The following is a 20,216-nucleotide window of genomic DNA, read 5'->3' as shown; positions in this document are numbered from 1 at the left end:
TAGCCATGTGTTCCATAGAGTCTGAGATACCATGGGCATCAAAGATGTATAAGACAAAGTTGTTGATACTAAGAATTTCATACTTGAGAGGATCACTATACAAACAGATGAAATGAAACATAGTGCATGATGTCAATAAACTAACATTTTTTTCATGTAAAGATGTTGCTTATTTTTTATTTTCTTTTTTTTTGCATGTGATGTTAAAAGGAATTTTCTGTATATATCGATATATAAATTTTTATCCAAATTTCAACCTTTAGGTGAAAAGCTCATCATGTAGTTTTAATTTCCTGAGAAAATTGGATACTAATTAAGAAAAAGAAAAATAAGTTTTGCATTATTGTTTTGTATATGGTTTTGATGGATAAATTAAATGCTTAAGCAGTTTGATTATGTTAGTATACCCATAAGTAGTTGAAAGCATAAAATATAAGCTATTACAACATAAATTTGAATGTATTATATTTACACAGCATATACTAGTGAAAAAAAGGTATTTCTAAATTAAGTTGATGATTATGGTGGTGTTAATTATTATTATTTCCACGATATATCAAGTCTTTATGAAAAGTTATGACTATTTACTATTATAAAAACGATGTGAATTCTTACTTCAACGTACTATTCTTATAAGCACAACTGAAATGTTGTCAATACTAGTATGAATCTAACTTACTTTTCTTTGAAAACACAAAATAGTTTCACATAGTTAATTGGAAAAAAAAGAAGGGAAGTTATAGAACAGTGGATAAACTACCTAGATTCATTCACGTAAAGTAAGGTGTCCATGAAAAGTAAAAGAAGGACAATTATTTGATCAACTGAAGGAAGAAAAAATAACTTCAATCTAGACTTGAATCCAGTGGTTATAATTAGTCCTCAAAAGTCAACTACATTCTCTAAGTATGTCTATTCATGATAAGTGATTCCACTATTTCACCCCCTCAAATCCATGCTCATCTTTAGGACACTAGAGAATTTGGCATGTTGGTTCCAAAATTAGTGTCCACCATAATGACCTATCGAGCTTGTTTAAAATGAAGATTTCTTAGCAGTGCTCCCTGAAATTCTGATTCAATAGATCTTGACTGGGGTTCAGGGATATGTCCTTTAAAACTGTACCAGATTACTCTGATGCAGGTAACCAGGGCTGTAGAATTAAAGAACAGTTGTAAAGAAGAGAAGGCCAAGCCAAGCATGCTTGTTATCAGTTAAAGTGCATAGGATTTATAATTATAACTTTTTGAAAAAACACTGGCCAAATTAGGGATAAATATCTGCTGCCCAAACACCACAGAGAATCCAGACTCACCCTTGTTGTTTGATCCTAGTGAGGTTAACCACAGTCACCCAGGTGGGTACAATGTGCAACACCCAGTGCTGGCTTATAGGAATGCAGGTCCAAGAACATGAGAGGCGTCATCAAAATACATGATGAATGTTTAAATTAAATATATATATACACACAGTAGTAAAAGACACATTGCCATTAACCCCCTTCAAAACACTCTCCCTCACTTCGAACACACTTATATCATGGTTCTTGCCACTTTCTGAAGAAGTTCTGGAAGTCTTTTTCATGAGTGTCTTTAGTTGTGGTTTTGTGGCTGCCTTGATGTCCTGAATTAATTCAAAATGTTTACTTTTCATGGCCATTTTGACTTTGGGGAAGAGCCAGAAGTCACATGGTGCCAGACCCATGAATAAGGTGGATGAGGACACACTGTATTGTTTTTATTTGACAGGCATTGCCATACCAGTGGGAATGTGTGACATGGAGCCTTTCCTCTTAGTGCATTGCAAATTTGAAAGTTGCTAAAAACGTATATCTCAGGCTTCCTATCTGAAGGCATTTTCCGTACTTCCTCTGTGAATTCTAGACACCAACTACACCATCGAACTTATAATATCTGAGCACAACATGAACTTTGATACCTCTGTGTCTTTACTGAAGATGTTTCTTCAACCTAGAATATCTTCCTTTCCTCAATTACAATACCTTTCTCATCTTTTAAAAATGATGCTCAATGACAATCCTTATTGACATACTATTTATTGTCCAAAAATAATTATTTTAATTATTCTTCTCTCGAAAAGAACTGTATATTTTTATTGTGTACTTAATAAATTCAGCCAGATTGTTGTCTTTCTCACAGAATTTTCAGTGCCTAGTTGCCAAGTAATATGCTTTCTAAATGTTCTTCACTTTTAGAGTGACTTCTCTGGCTGCCAAGAACCAATATGGTAGGCAACCAATAATCCCCACTTCCTGATATCCACATGAGCTACCTTCATGTAAGTCTCTGACTTTCTGTGTAGTCTGGATCTAGTGACCTGCTTCTAGTGAATAAAATGTGGCAAAAGTGATACCAAAGACGTCAGAAAAAATATCTTATCACTTTTTGTAGGGAGCAGGACTCGAAGTAGTCAAATCCCATGTCATCATGGACTCATCCATGGACTCCTTCTTCCAGTCTTTCTCTTTTGCTGCATCCGGGATGAAACCAGTGGAAGGCACTACAGATCTCAGGGCAGCAGATCTCAGGGCAGAAGAGAAGGCTGTATTCTGCCAGTGGGCATGGTGGTCAGATTGCTGATACCCTAGATAATGAAGTCTTCAGTGTTTTGTTGTGTGTGTGTGTGTGTTTTTTTTTTCCATTTAGCTCACAGACGACCTTGTTGAGCCAGCTGCCATTCACTTCCCATCCCAGGCTGTCCAGGGTCTTTCTTGACATCCTTGGCACTGAGAAGGCATTGCCTCCGAGAGCAGCCAGCAGTAGGAAGTGACATAGTGAAGATATACAAAATCTTTCAATATACAGATAAATTATCAAAAAGGATAACTTTGAAGGGTCCCTCACAATGAAGTTGTTAGAGACTTTTATTGTAGCTTGCCACTAATCTGATAATACATACTTATATGACATAGATAGAAATCTATCAAACGACACCACTGTCATACACATAGCATTGCACACACATTTCATTATCTCTAAAATGCAAAAATACCTAAATAATTCAAATAGGTAAAACGTCTAACAAGCCTAAATATAGCTAGCTAGATATATAGCTAGAGAGATAGACATCAAAAGTAACAATAATTTCAGTTCAACTATATGTACATTACAAATATATATATATATACACACACATATAGTTGTCCACAGGGACAACTATTCACTTGCTATCCTTCATTACACTTACTTTAAATAGGCTGCCAGTAAAACTAGTCACGTTTTTTTTCATAAGTATAGATAAGTAAAGTGTAATACATATATGTATGTATGTACTTATCTATACTTATACATAGATAAGTAAAGTGTAATACATATATGTATGTATGTACTTATCTATACTTATACATAGATAAGTAAAGTGTAATACATATATGTATGTATGTACTTATCTATACTTATACATAGATAAGTAAAGTGTAATACATATATGTATGTATGTACTTATCTATACTTATACATAGATAAGTAAAGTGTAATACATATATGTATGTATGTACTTATCTATACTTATACATAGATAAGTAAAGTGTAATACATATATGTATTACACTTTACTTATCTATACTTATGAAAAAAAAGTGACTAGTTTTACTGGCAGCCTATTTAAAGTAAGTGGAATGAAGGATAGCAAGTGAATAGTTGTCCCTGTGGAATTGTGTTTTGGAGTGAGAACTCCAAATCTTAGCTTGGCCATCAATCACTGTGTGACACTGGGCTACAAATGAAATACATCTGAGTCTCCATTCCCTATAATGAGTCTCCTACTCTGAGCCTCACTCATACAGTGTGGACAATAATACCTTGAGTTCATACATATAAAGCTATCAGAATAGTTTAGTTTATTAATTTAAGTTATCACTACTTACTATAATTCTAGATAAATTAGGTACTTACTTCTCATTTGGCCTAGAACACACAACGTGGCTAATTGGCATGCAGGCAGACAAAATCCTTCAGAAAATTCTACTGCTAAGTCTATTTCTTTCTATGTAAATCCTTCATTACTTAATGACCACATTCTGATCAATCATAAACTTTTGCAACCTTGCTCTGGAAGTTATGTGAGAGGACATTTAAATCTGAAGACCCTGGAATTCAGCATAATTTGTATAGTTATAATTTACTAAAATTCTCTATTTTGGTCAATTTCTAATTACTCCTAAACTATAATATCTTTAAGTATAAACTTCAGTCTTAGTTTTCTCTTAACCCAAAACAAATAGTGCTCTGCACATAAATAGCATTCTACACAAGTTTATGAAAACAAATGTATGCATTTATGTTGAATCTGAATTATGGATAGTAATCCCAGAGGTTATTTTTCTGTACATATGAAGATGATATAACTTACATTGTGTTGAAGTAAAAATAACTTTTAAAAAACAGTTCTATATACCAAGTAAACATAATTAAACACTCAATAATTTAATTTTAATTCATAATTTTATATATATATTATATATATATAACATATATATATAATATATATATAATTTTACTCAAGTACAGCATTTAGTAAGTCATTTCATTGATTTTTGACCTATTCAACAATGAATGGAAACAATCCATGATCATACAGATAACTATATGTTCAAGAAAATATTTGTCTCTGGCATCATCAGTTTATTTTATAATTATAGAAAATATGCTCTAGGGATTTAATGTAATTCATTTTCATTATTTTTGCCTAATACTGTTTGTTATAGTAACACTGCAAAAACAACAACAACAAAAATTAGAAATATTTGCATGTTGAAAATTTCTGATAATTGGAATGAAGTGAATTTTTGGAGCTTCCATGTCTTTAAAAAGTCTCAAGATTAGTATCATAAAAACAGCAAAGCAGCAATGCATAAAAGAATTATTAGAAGTCTAATAAATTTTTTTTGGATTTCCAACTATAGCAACACTGATTAATGACTTATTTTTAATTAATTGAAATTTGTTCCATCATTGTACCGTTTCATTTCGCCTGAGAGGTTTTATAGAAGACTCAGGGCCAAACATATGCTAGTTCAATCCGCAGTAAGGTATACTTACACAATTTTGTTCTTCTTGGCAGGGCAAGTGTGGGCTATTTATTTCTCATTCATTCACTATGATGATAGTTTTCTGCTCAGCTGGCTAGTTCAATCGATGACAACAGTCTTATCCATTAGAATATAAATAAAGTTTACTTTAAAACTCTGAATTCAAGCAAAATAAAGCCCACAATAAGCTAGTCTTATTTCGGAATCTTTAATTACCACATGGTATGTGTTTAGCCTCTTTATTTTTTCACACAGATGTATATAGTATTTACTCTAGCAGACATGCCAAGGGCTCTAAAATCCACACAATTGTCTTTAGATAGATACTGGAAAAGACCAGGAGGAGATATTTTAGAAATATTGGTTTGGCATCACTTTTATATTGTGCACATTTATGGATTATGTGTCTAAGTCACAGGTCTGCATATGTCCCAATAAGGGCCAACATAACCTATAAGACTCCACACCCTAGGGTTTTTAAATTTTAACTTAGGTAAATAGTACAGCCAGTGGATTGGAGTGGCAGAGATAGCATGTACCCTAATGATATTTATAATTTTAAGAATAGAATTCCATAAGATTTAAAAAAAAATAAACAAATAAAATGTAAGCTTTTGAGGAATGATAGCACTTGCTTCCACCGTGAGGGTACATATGTCCTTCCATTTTCCAAATAGTTGAAGCTCAGTGCTCTGACTGCAGGTGCTACACATGCTACTATGAGGGCCCCCATACCAGGAGGATGGTTTGAGTGACCTAGGTAGCCACTGGAGAGAAATGACCTTTCAGAGCTACAGTACAGGTGATTGATGAACTATCCTGAGACTGTCACCTTCACTAAAGTATGGGACATACTATTCCTACTTCAAAATCATGCACATGTTTTGTGTGTACATTCATAAGGCAGCTCAGGTTAGTTGGGTAGTTTTCTAATTACAAAAATCTTCTATTGTGGGCAATAAGTCTTTGATAAATAGAAGTTATTTAAAAAGACTGCCTCTAGTCAGTTGTCACTCACTTACTATGCCCAAGAACGTAGAGTGAACATAGCATTGTTCATAGAGGTCTTATATTCAATAAAGACAAGTCAATTGCAACATACTTGCCAAACATCTTAGAAAACTAGTTTATTTTCTCAGTAGAATATGATTAATCTGTCCCCCAAATTCTACATAAATGGAATAACTGAGAGAATGAAAGGAACAATCAGCACAAATAATGAATGGAACTGTAACAAGATGTAGTAAGGGAGGAAAAAAACAACGCCAAGTGTGAAAGGAGACTTTAGGAAAACAAAGAGAATGGGAGTGAGGATCAAAAAGGGGGAGACTGACATTCTGTTCTCTGGATAACATGTCTGACTAGATGGAATGCTGACTAGACGGACTGCTTTCAGAGCCTAACTGAGCAAGGAGGGCTAATTCGAAAGGAGATGGCAGGACAGAGAAAAGATGCAGCAGAAAAGCAGCTTGTAATTTGCCTGATTAGAAAGACAAGACTGTGTGAATTTCCTCAGAGTCAAGTGGGCACAGCAGAAAGGCGCTGAAATTGAGAAATCATGTTATTAAGTCACCCAAGGTTGCCTGCTGTTCAAGACCACCCTGGAATTAGGAAGCTGCAAGGTCTCCCACTGGGTGTCCATATCAAGTTGGGATGCCAGAGCCTCCCAACATCAAATAACTGCAAAATCACCTTGTTTGGACAACTGCCTTTACCACCAGTCCATTTTAGCCCTTGAAGCAGTGGCAAAGGATGGAGCAATATATGGAAGCAGATAAGAGAGATTTGTGCTTTTTTTTATTTCCCACTCTCTTTTTCCACTCCAACAAACCAGAAAACCATACTCCCATAAGCAAGAAATCATAGTTCCAAAGTATGGTGTCACTGAGTTTTGCAGTCAACTATTGCTGTGTAAATGACCAAAAATGTCGTTGCTTTAAATAATTATAATTTTCACATTTCTCACAATGTTGTGGGTACTAATCTGGGAAGAATTTGACTGGGTATATATTCCATTTCAATGGTATTGACAGAGGTTATTTTGTGGTATTCAGCTAGCAAGTGGCTTAGACTGGAGGTGCCATGTTTCACTCACACATCCAGCACACTGGCAGGTATGGATGGGTAAGGCTGAGCTGAGTGGGGGTGGTCAACCTGACCACCGACATGTGAAATCTCTAGTATGGTAGCCTCAGTGTAGTCAGTCTTCTTACATGACAGGTCACTGTTCAAACAAGGTGGAAGCTTATGCTAGGCTTACCGTTTAGGCCAAAAAAGTAATGAAATCAGCTAAAGATGTCGCTAAGGATTAGGAATAGGTGTCTGACTACTCATGTTTGGAAGCAGTTGTTGAAGATAAACAAGACTGTTTCTTATTTGCAACTTACTGAGTTGAGATGGAACAGAAAGCCTCTCAACAGAAACATGCATAGTTAGCTCTTCCCAGCATTGAGAAGTGCAGCTAGCTAACCAAGTGTTTGTACCAGACACACAAAATGAAATACGAAGGACACAAAATGGAAGATATTCAGAAGGGATTTCCCCAAATCTTTCGAGACTATGAGTAGAAGGACTGGTAAGCAGATGCAGTTCTGTTACAAACAACTATGGTGATAGCCACATGTCACCTCTCCCGCCTTAATCTGTCACCTTAGGAAGTTGTGATAATAACCTCCATTGTCCAGCCAAACAAATAAGACCTATAATCACTTTCAGTCTAGAGGATTCTCTCTTGGACCAAACAGAAACCAACGCAAGAAATCATTTCTAGATTCTGAGTGACTCCTTGAAAAACTCTTGTACAGTCCACAGTGATATTCATTGAAAAATCACATTCTCATGAAAGAAGAAAGAAGTAAGAGGTGTGCTTTCAAAACTGCTCTCTTTCATTTCAGAAAGTGTTTCAGAATGGATGATTTTATGGTATAATTATTTCCTCAGCCTGGCCTATGAAACTCCCAATAACATACGAGGGGTTGTGGTGTGGAAGAGAAGCTGGGGCTTTGGTGGATTTTTGAGGTTACCGCTTGGAAAGGGTTAAAGTTACACAATAAAGTGCATTGCTAGATATTCATGCAATCCTGCAAACAGTGTTCCTTGGCAGCTGTCACAATTTCCCTGGACTTATGCTATGAGGTAAAGGAACAGGTTTCTGAGTTTCCCCAGGAGACCACTCCGCTGTCAGTCCAAAAATGAAAAACACCTAAGCAGGGACTCGTTTAAGAGTGTTAAATCCAAAAGCTGCAGTATAGCATTGATTTTGTCCAGGACATACTTACTAACTTTACTCGCAATTATGGAGAAATTATACTGCGCAGTGCTTTCTCTGTCTAGCAATTCATTAGTGGCGATGGTTCCTTCAGTTCCATCTATTGTAAAGTAGCTGTCCCCATCACTCTTCCAATCTATGAAGTACCTGTATATAAAAAGAGTAGATGCAAATGTGCGATGATTACACATTAATCATAATGGCAGTCAGGCTAACTTGACACAGTTCCTTATTTTTTCTCCCTGTAGCTATTACCTACCTTGCAATAAAGAAGAGTGTAAATGACAGCTTCTTTATTGCAAAGTCAGTATGCTCAAGGGGAAACTGGAAATAATGAAAGATTTAGTACTCCTGCTGTTCATATTATTTTAAGGTCTTGACATCTTGAAAGCTCAGCAGAGACTAAATTTCTAAAGCTGACCATGGCTTTCCCTAACCTGCTGAATATTAAAACTTTTCAAGCAGTAAAAGATTCCTTAATGGTGGCTTTGGGAAGCTGAGGGTAGGAGAAGCATCTGAAAACAGCTAGAAAGAACTTAGGCTGGAAGAGGGGTAGAATCTTTTTTTTCGTGGTTAGGAAAACAAAAATCATATTACGGAAACTGAGGGGACATTTTTTAACTGACGATGTGGTAATTGTACAGAAATATTTCCCTCAAACACATATAAAAAGGCCATTGTTGTTTTATTGCTCTATATATCCAGACACCTTTCAAAAAAATCAGTGACCTTGGCTAATAACGTCTCTTTATCTTCTTTATTAGCTAACCTTCTTGGTAATAACAGATATTGCCTTTTCTCTGTGAATCAGCTGGACTTAAAAAAAAAAATCAAAGAAAATGAATAAAAACAGAGAAACTGTATTTATTTAAATGTTTAGGTAATGGTAGAAATAGAGTGATTTATGTAAAATTATTTTCAAACATATATTTTCAATCATAATAATGGACATTTTGAAATATTACCAAGTGCCAGCCATTGTCCCAAATGCTGACACGTGTTTACTTATTGAATCCTCACAAAAGCCCTAAAAATGAATATTATTAATCTTCCTATTTCACATATGAGAAAACTGAAGCATAGACACATTAAGAAATTTGCCCAAGTTCACTTAGATAAAAAGTTTTAGAACTGATATTTGAAACACACTGTCAATGTTTCCCTTATAATTATTGTTATATAGTCTTACCAAAGTTATATAAAACATTTTATGAAAGGGTTTTATTAATCCAAAGGCATAATGCACCATATATTTATCACCATTTTTCTGGCCAGGTGAATCAAGGCAAGGCCATTGTAAAAAGTGGCAGAAAGCAGATGACGTCATTGTAATCAGCCCATCTAAATCCCCAGGCCCAAGAAAGTGATCTATTTGCTCCTCATAGAAAGTAAGTGAAAACATGTATTTCAAAATACCAAGTTATTCTTTTGACAAGCTGGTTATGAAACTGTGACCGTTTGCATGTCATTTCAGTGCTAAATCAAAGCTACTTTGCCTTGATGGATGAGATTTATAACTTTTAGCATGACGATATTTGTTAGTAACTGAATCTGAACCGGAAGATCCTGAGTATTATAGGATCAGGATATGAGCCAGGCTACTAGGTAATCTGCCTTTGATAATTTTCTTTTTAATTTGAGGGGTGAGAATGCATTGATCTCTTATGATTTCAGTGTTGTATCCTGTCTCATAGGAATGTTCTCAAAAATTAGAAATGCAAAATTATGAGGCACATTTGGAAAGTCAGGGAGCACAGGGTATAATGAGCTTAATTCTCCCTATTACATAATCTTCTTTTATGAACAAGAATGCATTTTCTGACAATACCGTTTTCTAATTTCCCTTAACAATTGAGCACAAGCCTGATTTAAGAAGAAATTTGCTACAGAATACCCTTAGTTACTACAGCATTTCTGGAAAAATTGTTGGTATAGACTGTTCAATTATACAATTCACCATTTCCTCAGTGCCCACTATGCTCTAGACATGTTGCTAGGTTTGAGGCATGCAAAAATAAAACACAACGCTCAATAATAAAGACACATATGCACAGTTGGTAGGACACATATAAACGGATTTCAAAACCTGCTAGAGGAACAAATAAGATACTATGGGACTGAAAAGAAAAGACACCTAATTCAAAACCTATTGGTTCAGGAAGATTCAGGCAAACCTTCCTGAACATAATGTTGGGCTGGTATTTGAGGTTATATAGGAATTATTCAGGAAAAGAGTGAGGGAGACAAAGCAAGGAGAGGAAGAAAGGTATTTCAGGAAGGGGTATGAACAGTAGCCAAGTCATGGAGCTTATGTGGGGAACTGACTATAAGTCACTGGAAACTACGGAAAAATATCTGAGAGGCATGGTAACATGACAAAAGATAAATGATTTGTTTCTAGGAGGACCTCATGAGTTACATTAAGGAGATGGGATATAATCCTTTCGGTAACAGAGGGGTATAACTAGGGTTATGAACTAGAGGTTTGTCATTTTTAAAGCAAATGGTGGATATAGCTGAAGAGGACCTGACTGTAAGCATTTCCTGTGCACCAGAATCTATCCTAGCGACAGAGAGAGCAACCAGGGCTGTAGAAAGATTTGATTCCATGGGCTATGAGGAGTACTTGAAAGAACTTGGGATGTGCAGGCTGAAGGAAAGGAGAAAGAAGAACATGCTAGCTGCCTTTGATTTGATAAAGATGCTCATTTTACGCAAGTGTTAGATTCACTTGTTATATTTCAGTGGACTGGAGATAGCGACAGGAGAATGGCATCTATGGAAATCATGATCTCAGATAAATAAAAAAAAGACTTTGGTATGGTATCAGAGCTGTACAAGTTCATTGTTTCCTCAAGAAACAGTAAGCACCAGGAATAATTAAATATTGACCATCCAAATTCTTGGTGCAGATGTATTTGAATGAATGTAAACATGGTTGGAGATTCTGAAGTTATCTACAATGCTGAGTTTGTATTACTGTTTCGTATATAAAATGAAATCCATTTTTCTTAGCATGGGACGTAATACTTTCCAATCATTGTTTCCTACTAGCACTCTTGTTTTCACTACTACAGACATACTCTACTCCAAGCACTCCAATAAATTATCACCTTTTAAATATATACTTAATTGGTTTCTAATCTATTTCTAATACTAGATTTATTTATACCATACCATACCATACCATACCATACCATACCATACTATACCATTCCCTTGTTTAAACTGGATAATTCTATGACTTTAGAATTATTTATTTAGATATTTATTTATATAGATTTATTTATATAGATATTATTTATTTAGAATATTTAGAATATTCACAGAGTTACGTAACAATGTGGTAGTTTTTAAGAAAGGTTTTAAACTTATTAGTTCAGATTTTTTTCATTTAGGGGGTAAATTTCCAATTATTTGGAAATTTCACTTGTATAAGAGACACATTATGATGGTGTGGTGCCGGGCTCATATATTTATCCTCTGCTTACATTCTTCTGCATTAAATGAATATTTCTAGTGTGATATCCTTTTAATTATTTTTTACTACATATTTTCAGTTATTTTCTTTGTGTCTGCCCTAGGTTTTGCCATATAAATCTTAACTTATGAGATTCTAATTCATACTAATTTAATTCCAATAAAATATAGACATGCTATTCCTATATAGCTATATTCTACTAAATATATATGTATATATATATATTTACATATATTGTTACCCATATTACATCTATATAGCTAAAAGTCCAATAAACATTGTTTTACTTATTATCTTTTATAACTTCCAGTCTACTAAAGCTGAAAAATTAGAGAAAAGCAAATATTTTCAGAAGAGCTTCAGAGTTCTCTATTCTTATGTACGAGTATTATCTATAACCCTGGGAAATTCTCAGAGATACTGCTCCAGACACTGGGTGGTAGTCTTATTTGGGCTCTACAGCAACTGGTGCCAGAGTGACTAGGTCCCATATGATCGACCTGTTGTGGGTGGAGCCTAGACCCTGTTATTGGGGTTGGATGAGAAGCTGCCGATCTCCCAACCCCGATCTCCCAACCACACTCACCAGGAATGTATTCTCTGTAACTCTAGAGGTGGAAGGGATGTTAAATGCTAGCATCCTGCCCCTTCTGGTAAGATGTTATAACTGTTGTTGGGAGGTGAGAGGTCAAGAGCCATGTTTTCTCAAGCACACCTGCGTGGGGTGGGTTTTCTATTAAGCTGAGCTGAGATGTGAGGGGAAGGAAGGGAGCAGGTCCTGCATCAATGGCATAGTCTCTTGCTGTTCTCATCATGTTTTAGTAGATTTTCTTCAATAAATCTTTTTTTTTTTCATTTGCTCTATGCTTTTAGGATATCTTCCAGAGACGGCAAATAGTTGTTTTTCAAAATATTTATCACCATTTATGTTTGCTTCACTGGGAACTGTGTCTGCTGAACTCCTCATGCTGCCATTCTTTAAGTGGACCTCCATCAGTTTTTGGAATTCCCTTCTTTATTTCTCATCCATTCCAATTAAACTGCATGCTATCTGTGGGGACAGAGCCCCAGAAAGCAGTTTCCAGGCTCTCTGCCTCACACAGAAAGGTGCTGGCTCAGGTAGTAAATGGCCATCAACTGTGATTGGATGGCCATCACCTGTGGCTAGCTGGCTGTCAGCTGTAACCAGTGAGCCATTGGCCACTAATATAACTGCCGTGGCTGCGCTAGCAGAAAATGGGGGCTAGCAAGAGCGGATTGCAGAGAGGCGGATGCCTCCAGCGAGAATATAGTAGTATGACTCCCCTACCTATGGCTCCATGGGTGTTCCTTTTTGGCCTCACCACGTCCTGCGTTCTTATGTGGGGAGCGGCACCAGAGACCCTGCGTGACTCCCAGCATGACACTGTCTTTTAAAGTTTTTCTTTATCTGTATCTTTGCAACTCTTTGCAAAGATTTAATGCATTCAATATTGGTGTAAATTTTGGCCAATGTAAGACTTTTTAAATACTTTTTGAGCATGTGATTGTCTTTCTCATCCAAGGCCCTTTGAATGCCTTGAAGCTAGCTTTATTCATCTTTGGATTACCAAGGGTCTGAGACATTATTTTGCACATAGCATCTGCTACTTAAATACTCTATTGAATTCAATGCATAGATCCTATTTTCTCTACCTATACAATAGTTAAAAAATTCTACTTCAAGTCAGCATATTTGTGGCTTTAGGAATGTATATTTAGGACAATATTCTCTTTCTGGTTTGCTTGAGGACTTTCTAAGTTATTGTAGTGAAAATCCTGAGGCCCAGAAAACTCCTCAGTCCCAGACAAAATCAGAACAATCAATCTCCTTACTTCTAGTTAATTACAACTTACAGCATATGTTATAATTTACAAAGCTAATTTAAACAGAAGTCTATGTTTGTACAATGAATTACTGTACACACACAGGTTATTTTTAACTGTAATTTCTGATAACATTTAAAAATTCAAGAATTACATAATGTATACATAATGCAACTTATATATGTCTTTGCTTGATTTAGTAGGTTCAGTCTAACACTGACATGGAGTTTGAATTCCATAAAGCAACCATCACTGAGATGCAATGAAACACAGCATAAACAATACTGACTATTTGGACAGAGAGAACTAGGGTAATATTTACCTGAAGCAATCTGGTTAGTAATGTTCCCCTCTAATGCCTGTTCTCTTTGTCTCCTACTAAATTTGGAAAATAATACTGTGGGGACAAAGCCCCAAGAAACAGTTTCCAGGCTCTCGGCCTCACATAGAAAGGTGCTGGTTCGAGTAGTAAATGGCCATCAACTGTGATCAGATGGCCAGCAGCTGTGGCTAGTTGGCCGTCAGCTGTAACCCATAAGCCATTGGCCACTAATATAACTGCTGTGGCTACGCTAGCAAAAAAGAAATGGGGGCTAGCAAGAAGATGGTGGTTGGCAAGTGCGGACTGGTGTTAGGCAGATTATGTAGATCCTGCTTCCTGTGTCTCCAGCTCAGCTGCCAGCGAGAATATATTGGTTTGACTTCCCTATCTATGGCTCCATGGGTGTTCCTTTTTGGCCTTACCATGTCCTGCGTTCTTATGTGGGGACAGGGACCAGAGACCCCGCCTGCCGCCCTGCATGACAAATACCTACCTAACAGTGATCTAGTGAGAATTGTTGTAAAGATAAAATGAGATAAGGCATGTGTGCCTCGGTATAAAATCGTGTGTATCAGTGTGTGTGTATGTGTGTGTGTTCTTTAATTCCTTACTCTTTACACATTATTCATTTTGTTGTATTACTTCCCAGGTTAAATCAAAACAAACCAAACAACAACAGAAAAACTGGATGCTTAGTTCTGGGAACAAGTTGTGCCATGCACAGCCTTCACCTTTAAAATACCTGAGCTACAAAGCTCCCTCACCAACCAATCCCCGAGGTACAAACCACGAGCATAAATGGCCAGGCTCTATTTCACACAGTGATACTTTTGACTGAGTGTCGTTCACTGTCTTGTGGCATCTAATGTTTACCTCCGCCACCTTGTGAGGTTTGGAACCTCCTTTACTACAGATGTTATTCTCCCAAAAAGTTGACTGCCTTCTTCCAGAGTACTGCGGAAACTCATTTAAACATTTTCTATTGAGCTGAACATCTTCAGCAGTTTTCCAAAGCTGGTCAGAGTCCAAGTCAAGGTCTAGAACTGGGTCCTGGTGTTTTCCTGATGTCTTACCTTGATGTGACTGAGTGATCCCTGTGCACAACTACACAATAAATATGAAACAACTACCATTTTCTATTGTGATATGTTGCCCAATATAGCAATTAGGTGACATTTACAAAACAAACAAACAAAACAAAAAAGAAACAAACAAAAAAATGATCATCATTTTTTTTCCATTGTCCAACTGACAATGGAACCACTTCTACATTTCCTGGACATTTTCAGAGCAGATAAGACCCAATTCTAAAATGTCTAGAAAATTTCCAGGAAATACATTCTTCCAGAATAAACCATCACCTATTGATTTTGGGTTTGTGCCAATCCACATCTAATCTTAGAGTAGAATGGTATTTTAATTGTGACTAATCACAACAGTATAATATGAACTGTCTAATTTGGCCTAACTCATCCAATTTAAAGGAGCAAAACCCCTAAACACATAATTTGAGTTATACTTATTTGGTGAGTAGAGATACGAGATTCAAGTGAAAAACAAACAAACAAAATGCATATAAACTATACATAATGAAACAAATTTATGATTCATACAAGTATGCACAGTGACTGTTGTTAAGAAACCTGTTTTAACAAATGAATAGAAATCAAAAATTAAAGTATTAACCTATTCTATGCAGGCCAATTGACAGAGTACAATTTTATTACTTTTCTATAAAAGAGTTTTCAGAAATGCCTTTAAAAATGTTGTATTCTCTTCATTAGGTAAGCATTTCTTTTAAAATCATTACTTTTAATTTTCTTGATAACTTTCTCACAGTTAAAGGAAAAGCTTACTTTGACCCTTTCTCTATTCTCAAACACATTTTGTAAGAGGTACTTGACAGTACAGAGTTACTCTAAAAGTATTATATCTCATTCTTTAAGCAACAAAGATGTAGGAGTAATGTTTCAGGTTGCTTAGAAATACTCTTTTGTTCAGGTAATAATACCTCAAAATATGTTCACTCTTCTCTTATTTGGTAATGTTTTCTTTATATTTGTTTGTTTTTGTCTTTTGGAAGATAATAAAATGGAAGTAAATTCAGTTCAATTAATTTCTACAAACATTCTACTGAGACCCAACTAAGATTCATACTGCAGCATTTAGATTGCAATTGCTTCATCAACAATCAAAATTAAATTTTTTTCTTAGGAATCTCAATATGTGTCTCTCAAACTATGTTACATAGAGGTTGCTAATTTCCTATGAATTGCTTTTATTTATTTATTTATTTTTTCCTAACCCTTCTCCTCATTTTTATTTTCCCCTTAGTGGAATTAAAAGTTTTACCTTAGATAGGTTGTCATATGTTTGATGAGAAATTAAAAACTTTAACAAATTATAATGATTTAATTGAGGCATACCTATTCTGCCTTGAATTTTGTGTTTGGCAGTATGTAATAATAAAACACACCTCTAAAAAAGAAATGCATCATAATCTGCATATTATTAGATTTTTGCTTGTTATATATATTTTTATTTCCTTCTAAGTTGAGTGAAATTTCCTCATTTCTTTTGTCATTTTTAACAGTCACACATGGTCTTCTGACTGTGTATCCTTTTACATTATTGCCCCCTAGACTTTGGTTTATTCTTCAGAGACTTTGAAACAATTTTGTTTAATGGAAAACAGTTTGCTGATTTCTTAGAAATTTAAATATACTCTTAGAAATCTAAATCTAAACAAAATCCAATAATTTTACTCCTTGGTATTGATGCAAAGGAGTTGAAAATGTATGTCCACATAACAACTGGCTCACAGATGTTTATATAGCTTTATTAGTAGTTGCTAAGACTTGAAAGAAACCAATGTATCCTTCAGTAGATGAGTGGATAAAATTATGGTACATCCAGATGGAATATTACTCAGCCTTAAAAGGAAATGAGTTACAACACTGCAAAAAGACCTGGAGGAATCTGTATGTATATCAGAAGAGAAAGATGGACGTTCTGAAAAGTCTATATACTGCATGACTCCAACTATATGACATTCTGGGAGAATTAAGCTATGGAGACAGTAAAAACGATAATGATTATCAGGGATTGAATGGGAGGAGAGAGGAATAGGCAGAGCATAGAGAATTTTTAGGCAGTGAAAATACTCTGTATGATGTAATGATGGCTACATGTCATTGTGCATTTGTTCAAATGCATAGAATGTACAATAGCAACAATGAATCTTAGGTAAATTATAGGTGGTGATGATGGTGTGTAGGTTCATCAGTTGCATCTAGTACACCACTCTGGTGATGGATATTAAGAATGGTAGAGGCTATGAATGTCTGGTGGCAAGGTGTATATGGGAAATCTCTGTACCATCTCTAAATTTTGCTGTGAACCTAAACTGCTCTAAAAAATATAAAGTCTATAAGAAAATCTTACAATAAAACATTTTATACCTCATTTAATCCTCACAAAAAAGTCCTTCAAGTAAAAACTAACGAATGGGAAAATTTTTAATTTTGACCATTTAACTTAAGTAATATTTAAAATACATTATAAATATTACTAGAGGATGCCACTTTATTAGCTGGGCCTCTGTTTCCTCTCGCCCTCAAACACGTTTTATAGTTGAACTCACATTTTTGCCTATATAATAAAGTTTCTGATGCATTGGATAGGGCCCTCAAATGAAAACCAGCTATTTGATAAAAAATCACTTACAATTGATTACACAAAATTTTCCAAAAGTGTGATAAAACAGATCATATTTGGGCAATAAGATAATTTTAAGTAGGATGCAGACAGACATCTAGATTTTCATAATCAGTTATTAATTATTCAAAATATTATACTATACTATGATGTTTGATAATAGTTTTCTATTAATTAATTTCACTACTTGACTTTAAGTGGTGGGTTTTGGTTGGAAACATTAAACAAAAAGGGGTAGCATAAAAATAAACTATTTGATGTTCTATTATATATTGAAATTTTCAATTTATATACTGAAGTTTACATGCATTAAATAGATTTTACTTTATATCATCAGTTTCTAATCTACTAACACTTGTTTTTTTATTTCTTTTTTTTAATTTATTAGTTTCAGATGTACAAGACAAGGTAATACTTAGACGTTCAGTCTTAATGCAGTAAGTTTAAAACTCAATTGTTCATTTTCTGATTTTATACACACAATTAATTTGATTACGTTTTATTTTGAAATTCATTCTTAGGATAACTAAGATTTTTACATGTTTGGAATAAAACAAAAGCAGCATACATTGAGCAAAACCATCCATTAATTTCTATTACTCAGATAACAGAAGAGTCACCTATTTTAAATTTCATTTCTAAACTTAAGAGACTGCTGTTGTGAAATTCCTCACCACACTAAGTGGTGAGTACACACATTCCACTCTTCTCTGATTCTGTAAAAATCATTCCAATGAACTGTGTAATAGAAAGGTGAAAGGATATACAACATGAGAGGCAGAAAATCAGTACATCTGAAAACAAAGGCTATAAGAGTAAACGAAAAAATAACCAGAAATTAAGCTCTGGGCAGGAAGGACCAGACATGGCATAATTGGATACATTACAAGCAACTGAACCTTTCTTCTAAGCTGTTTCCATCCTTGATTGATGTCATTGCGTTCTGGTTCTTTTCTCTGCTCAGTGATGATAAAATAATATTAATAAATACTCAGTAGTATGGAATAGTATAGCTCAAATTAATACCTTGCAAAATAAACCTTTGAAAGACAGTTAAGCAAACGAAAGCAAAGCAAACAGAGGACACCTAAACATGTCAAGTAATTTTACAATTTGTTGCTTATTTTTCACAACATATTTTTACTACCATTCCTATGTGAGCAAACATGTTTTCAGACCAAGAAAAAATGATTCATACCCCATGTTTCCTCAACTGACATGATTCAAGTTTATTGTTTACTCCAAGGACATGGATGAAAGACAACATTCATGTTGATTCAAAAGCAGTTTTATCTTTTGACAACCCCTCATGGGGATTCATCAGTGTCTACAGCTTTAGTGAGTCGGTATCCATTAGAAATAAGACTGGGGATACCACTTTATTTCACATAAAGTAGCACTTGTCAGCCACTATCTCCTGTGACATTGAAAAAAAAAAAATCAGGCTTGTAGTTGAAAGATTTCTCTAAAATGTAGGTTTCCTTTATTCCTCACTCTAAGGTTTTGACTCCAACCATTTTCTTGTATTTGGAAGTTTGTGACACCTCTCCTTTATCAGGTGGTATTATTTACTTACAGAGTCTCAGATTTTTTTTTTAAGTATTACAATAAAATCATATTTTGTCAATATTTCGACCTCCTCATGCTTTTATCAGTCCTCAAAAATAGAACATATGGTAAATTTAAGCAACTGGGCATATTCCCTAAGATATCATGTTCCCCTATGTATCCAAATTCTCATTTATTGAACTGTAGAGAGTTTCAATCCATATTTATTTACTTTTTTATTATCTGCTTTACAACCTTCAATATTTCTTGCATAACTGTTTACATCCTTGAAAGTACCTGTAAATGCACTCACCAAGCATTTCCCACTTTCACAATTATCAACAGCACGGGTAGGCTCTTCAGGAACAAAACTGATATAGGATCACGGCTACTAACATGGCAGATTATTGAGAATGCCCCTACAAACATTAATAATAAGTACAGTTTTCTGGAGTTTAACTGGAAGTGAATCATGTTGTTATATGGACATGTAGAACAACAACTTGAATCCAATGAGTAATTTAGCCAGCATTCAATCTGACATGTAGAGCTCTCAGTAATTGCTATTTATCTTCCCTTTCCCAAGAGAAATGTGCTTCTCTAGAGTTCTCTCCTGATCGCAGACATGCTTCAAGAAGGGATTTACTCTGGCCTCTTTGGGGGATGGATTCAATGAATACAAAGAGCAGAGCTCACAGTATCTCAAGATATTTCCTGAGATTTTCCCATATGCTGTGGATGTTTTGAGGCTGCTGCTGAATAGTTGTTCCATGCATTTATCATTAATTACTCCATGGCATAAAATCTTATGAGATGTGTGTCTATATATTTTCCCTATGTGAATAGAACAGTGTTTTTGCATTAAAAGTTTGCTCAAGGTTTTTTTTTGGTCTGCTTCTTCTATACTAAAGTTCAACCCTTTACAGATGTAAGATTCAGGACAAATCACACGTCTCTCTCTGTCTCCCTCCTCCCACCCCACCCC

General features: G+C 35.1%; 1 protein-coding gene across 8 annotated transcripts in view; it reads right to left on the bottom strand.

The window, feature by feature from the left end:
* CDH12 (cadherin 12) overlaps positions 1–20,216 on the bottom strand; it is an 880,529-nt gene that overhangs the window by 18,202 nt on the left and 842,111 nt on the right. For 7 of the 8 annotated variants that reach the window (XM_081053550.1, XM_081053549.1, XM_081053551.1 and 4 more), the window contains one exon: positions 8,329–8,465. The exons of the other annotated variant lie outside the window; for it this stretch is intronic. In XM_081053550.1, the coding sequence (XP_080909676.1) occupies positions 8,329–8,465 (137 nt within the window). The remainder of the gene's footprint in view (positions 1–8,328; positions 8,466–20,216) is intronic. 8 annotated transcript variants of the gene reach the window in all.

This window comes from Rhinolophus hipposideros, assembly GCF_964194185.1.
Source record: "Rhinolophus hipposideros genome assembly, chromosome: 7".
NCBI lineage: Eukaryota > Metazoa > Chordata > Mammalia > Chiroptera > Rhinolophidae > Rhinolophus > Rhinolophus hipposideros.
The sequence above is the reverse complement of the archived record's forward strand: the minus strand, read 5'-3'. Positions and strand labels throughout refer to the sequence as shown.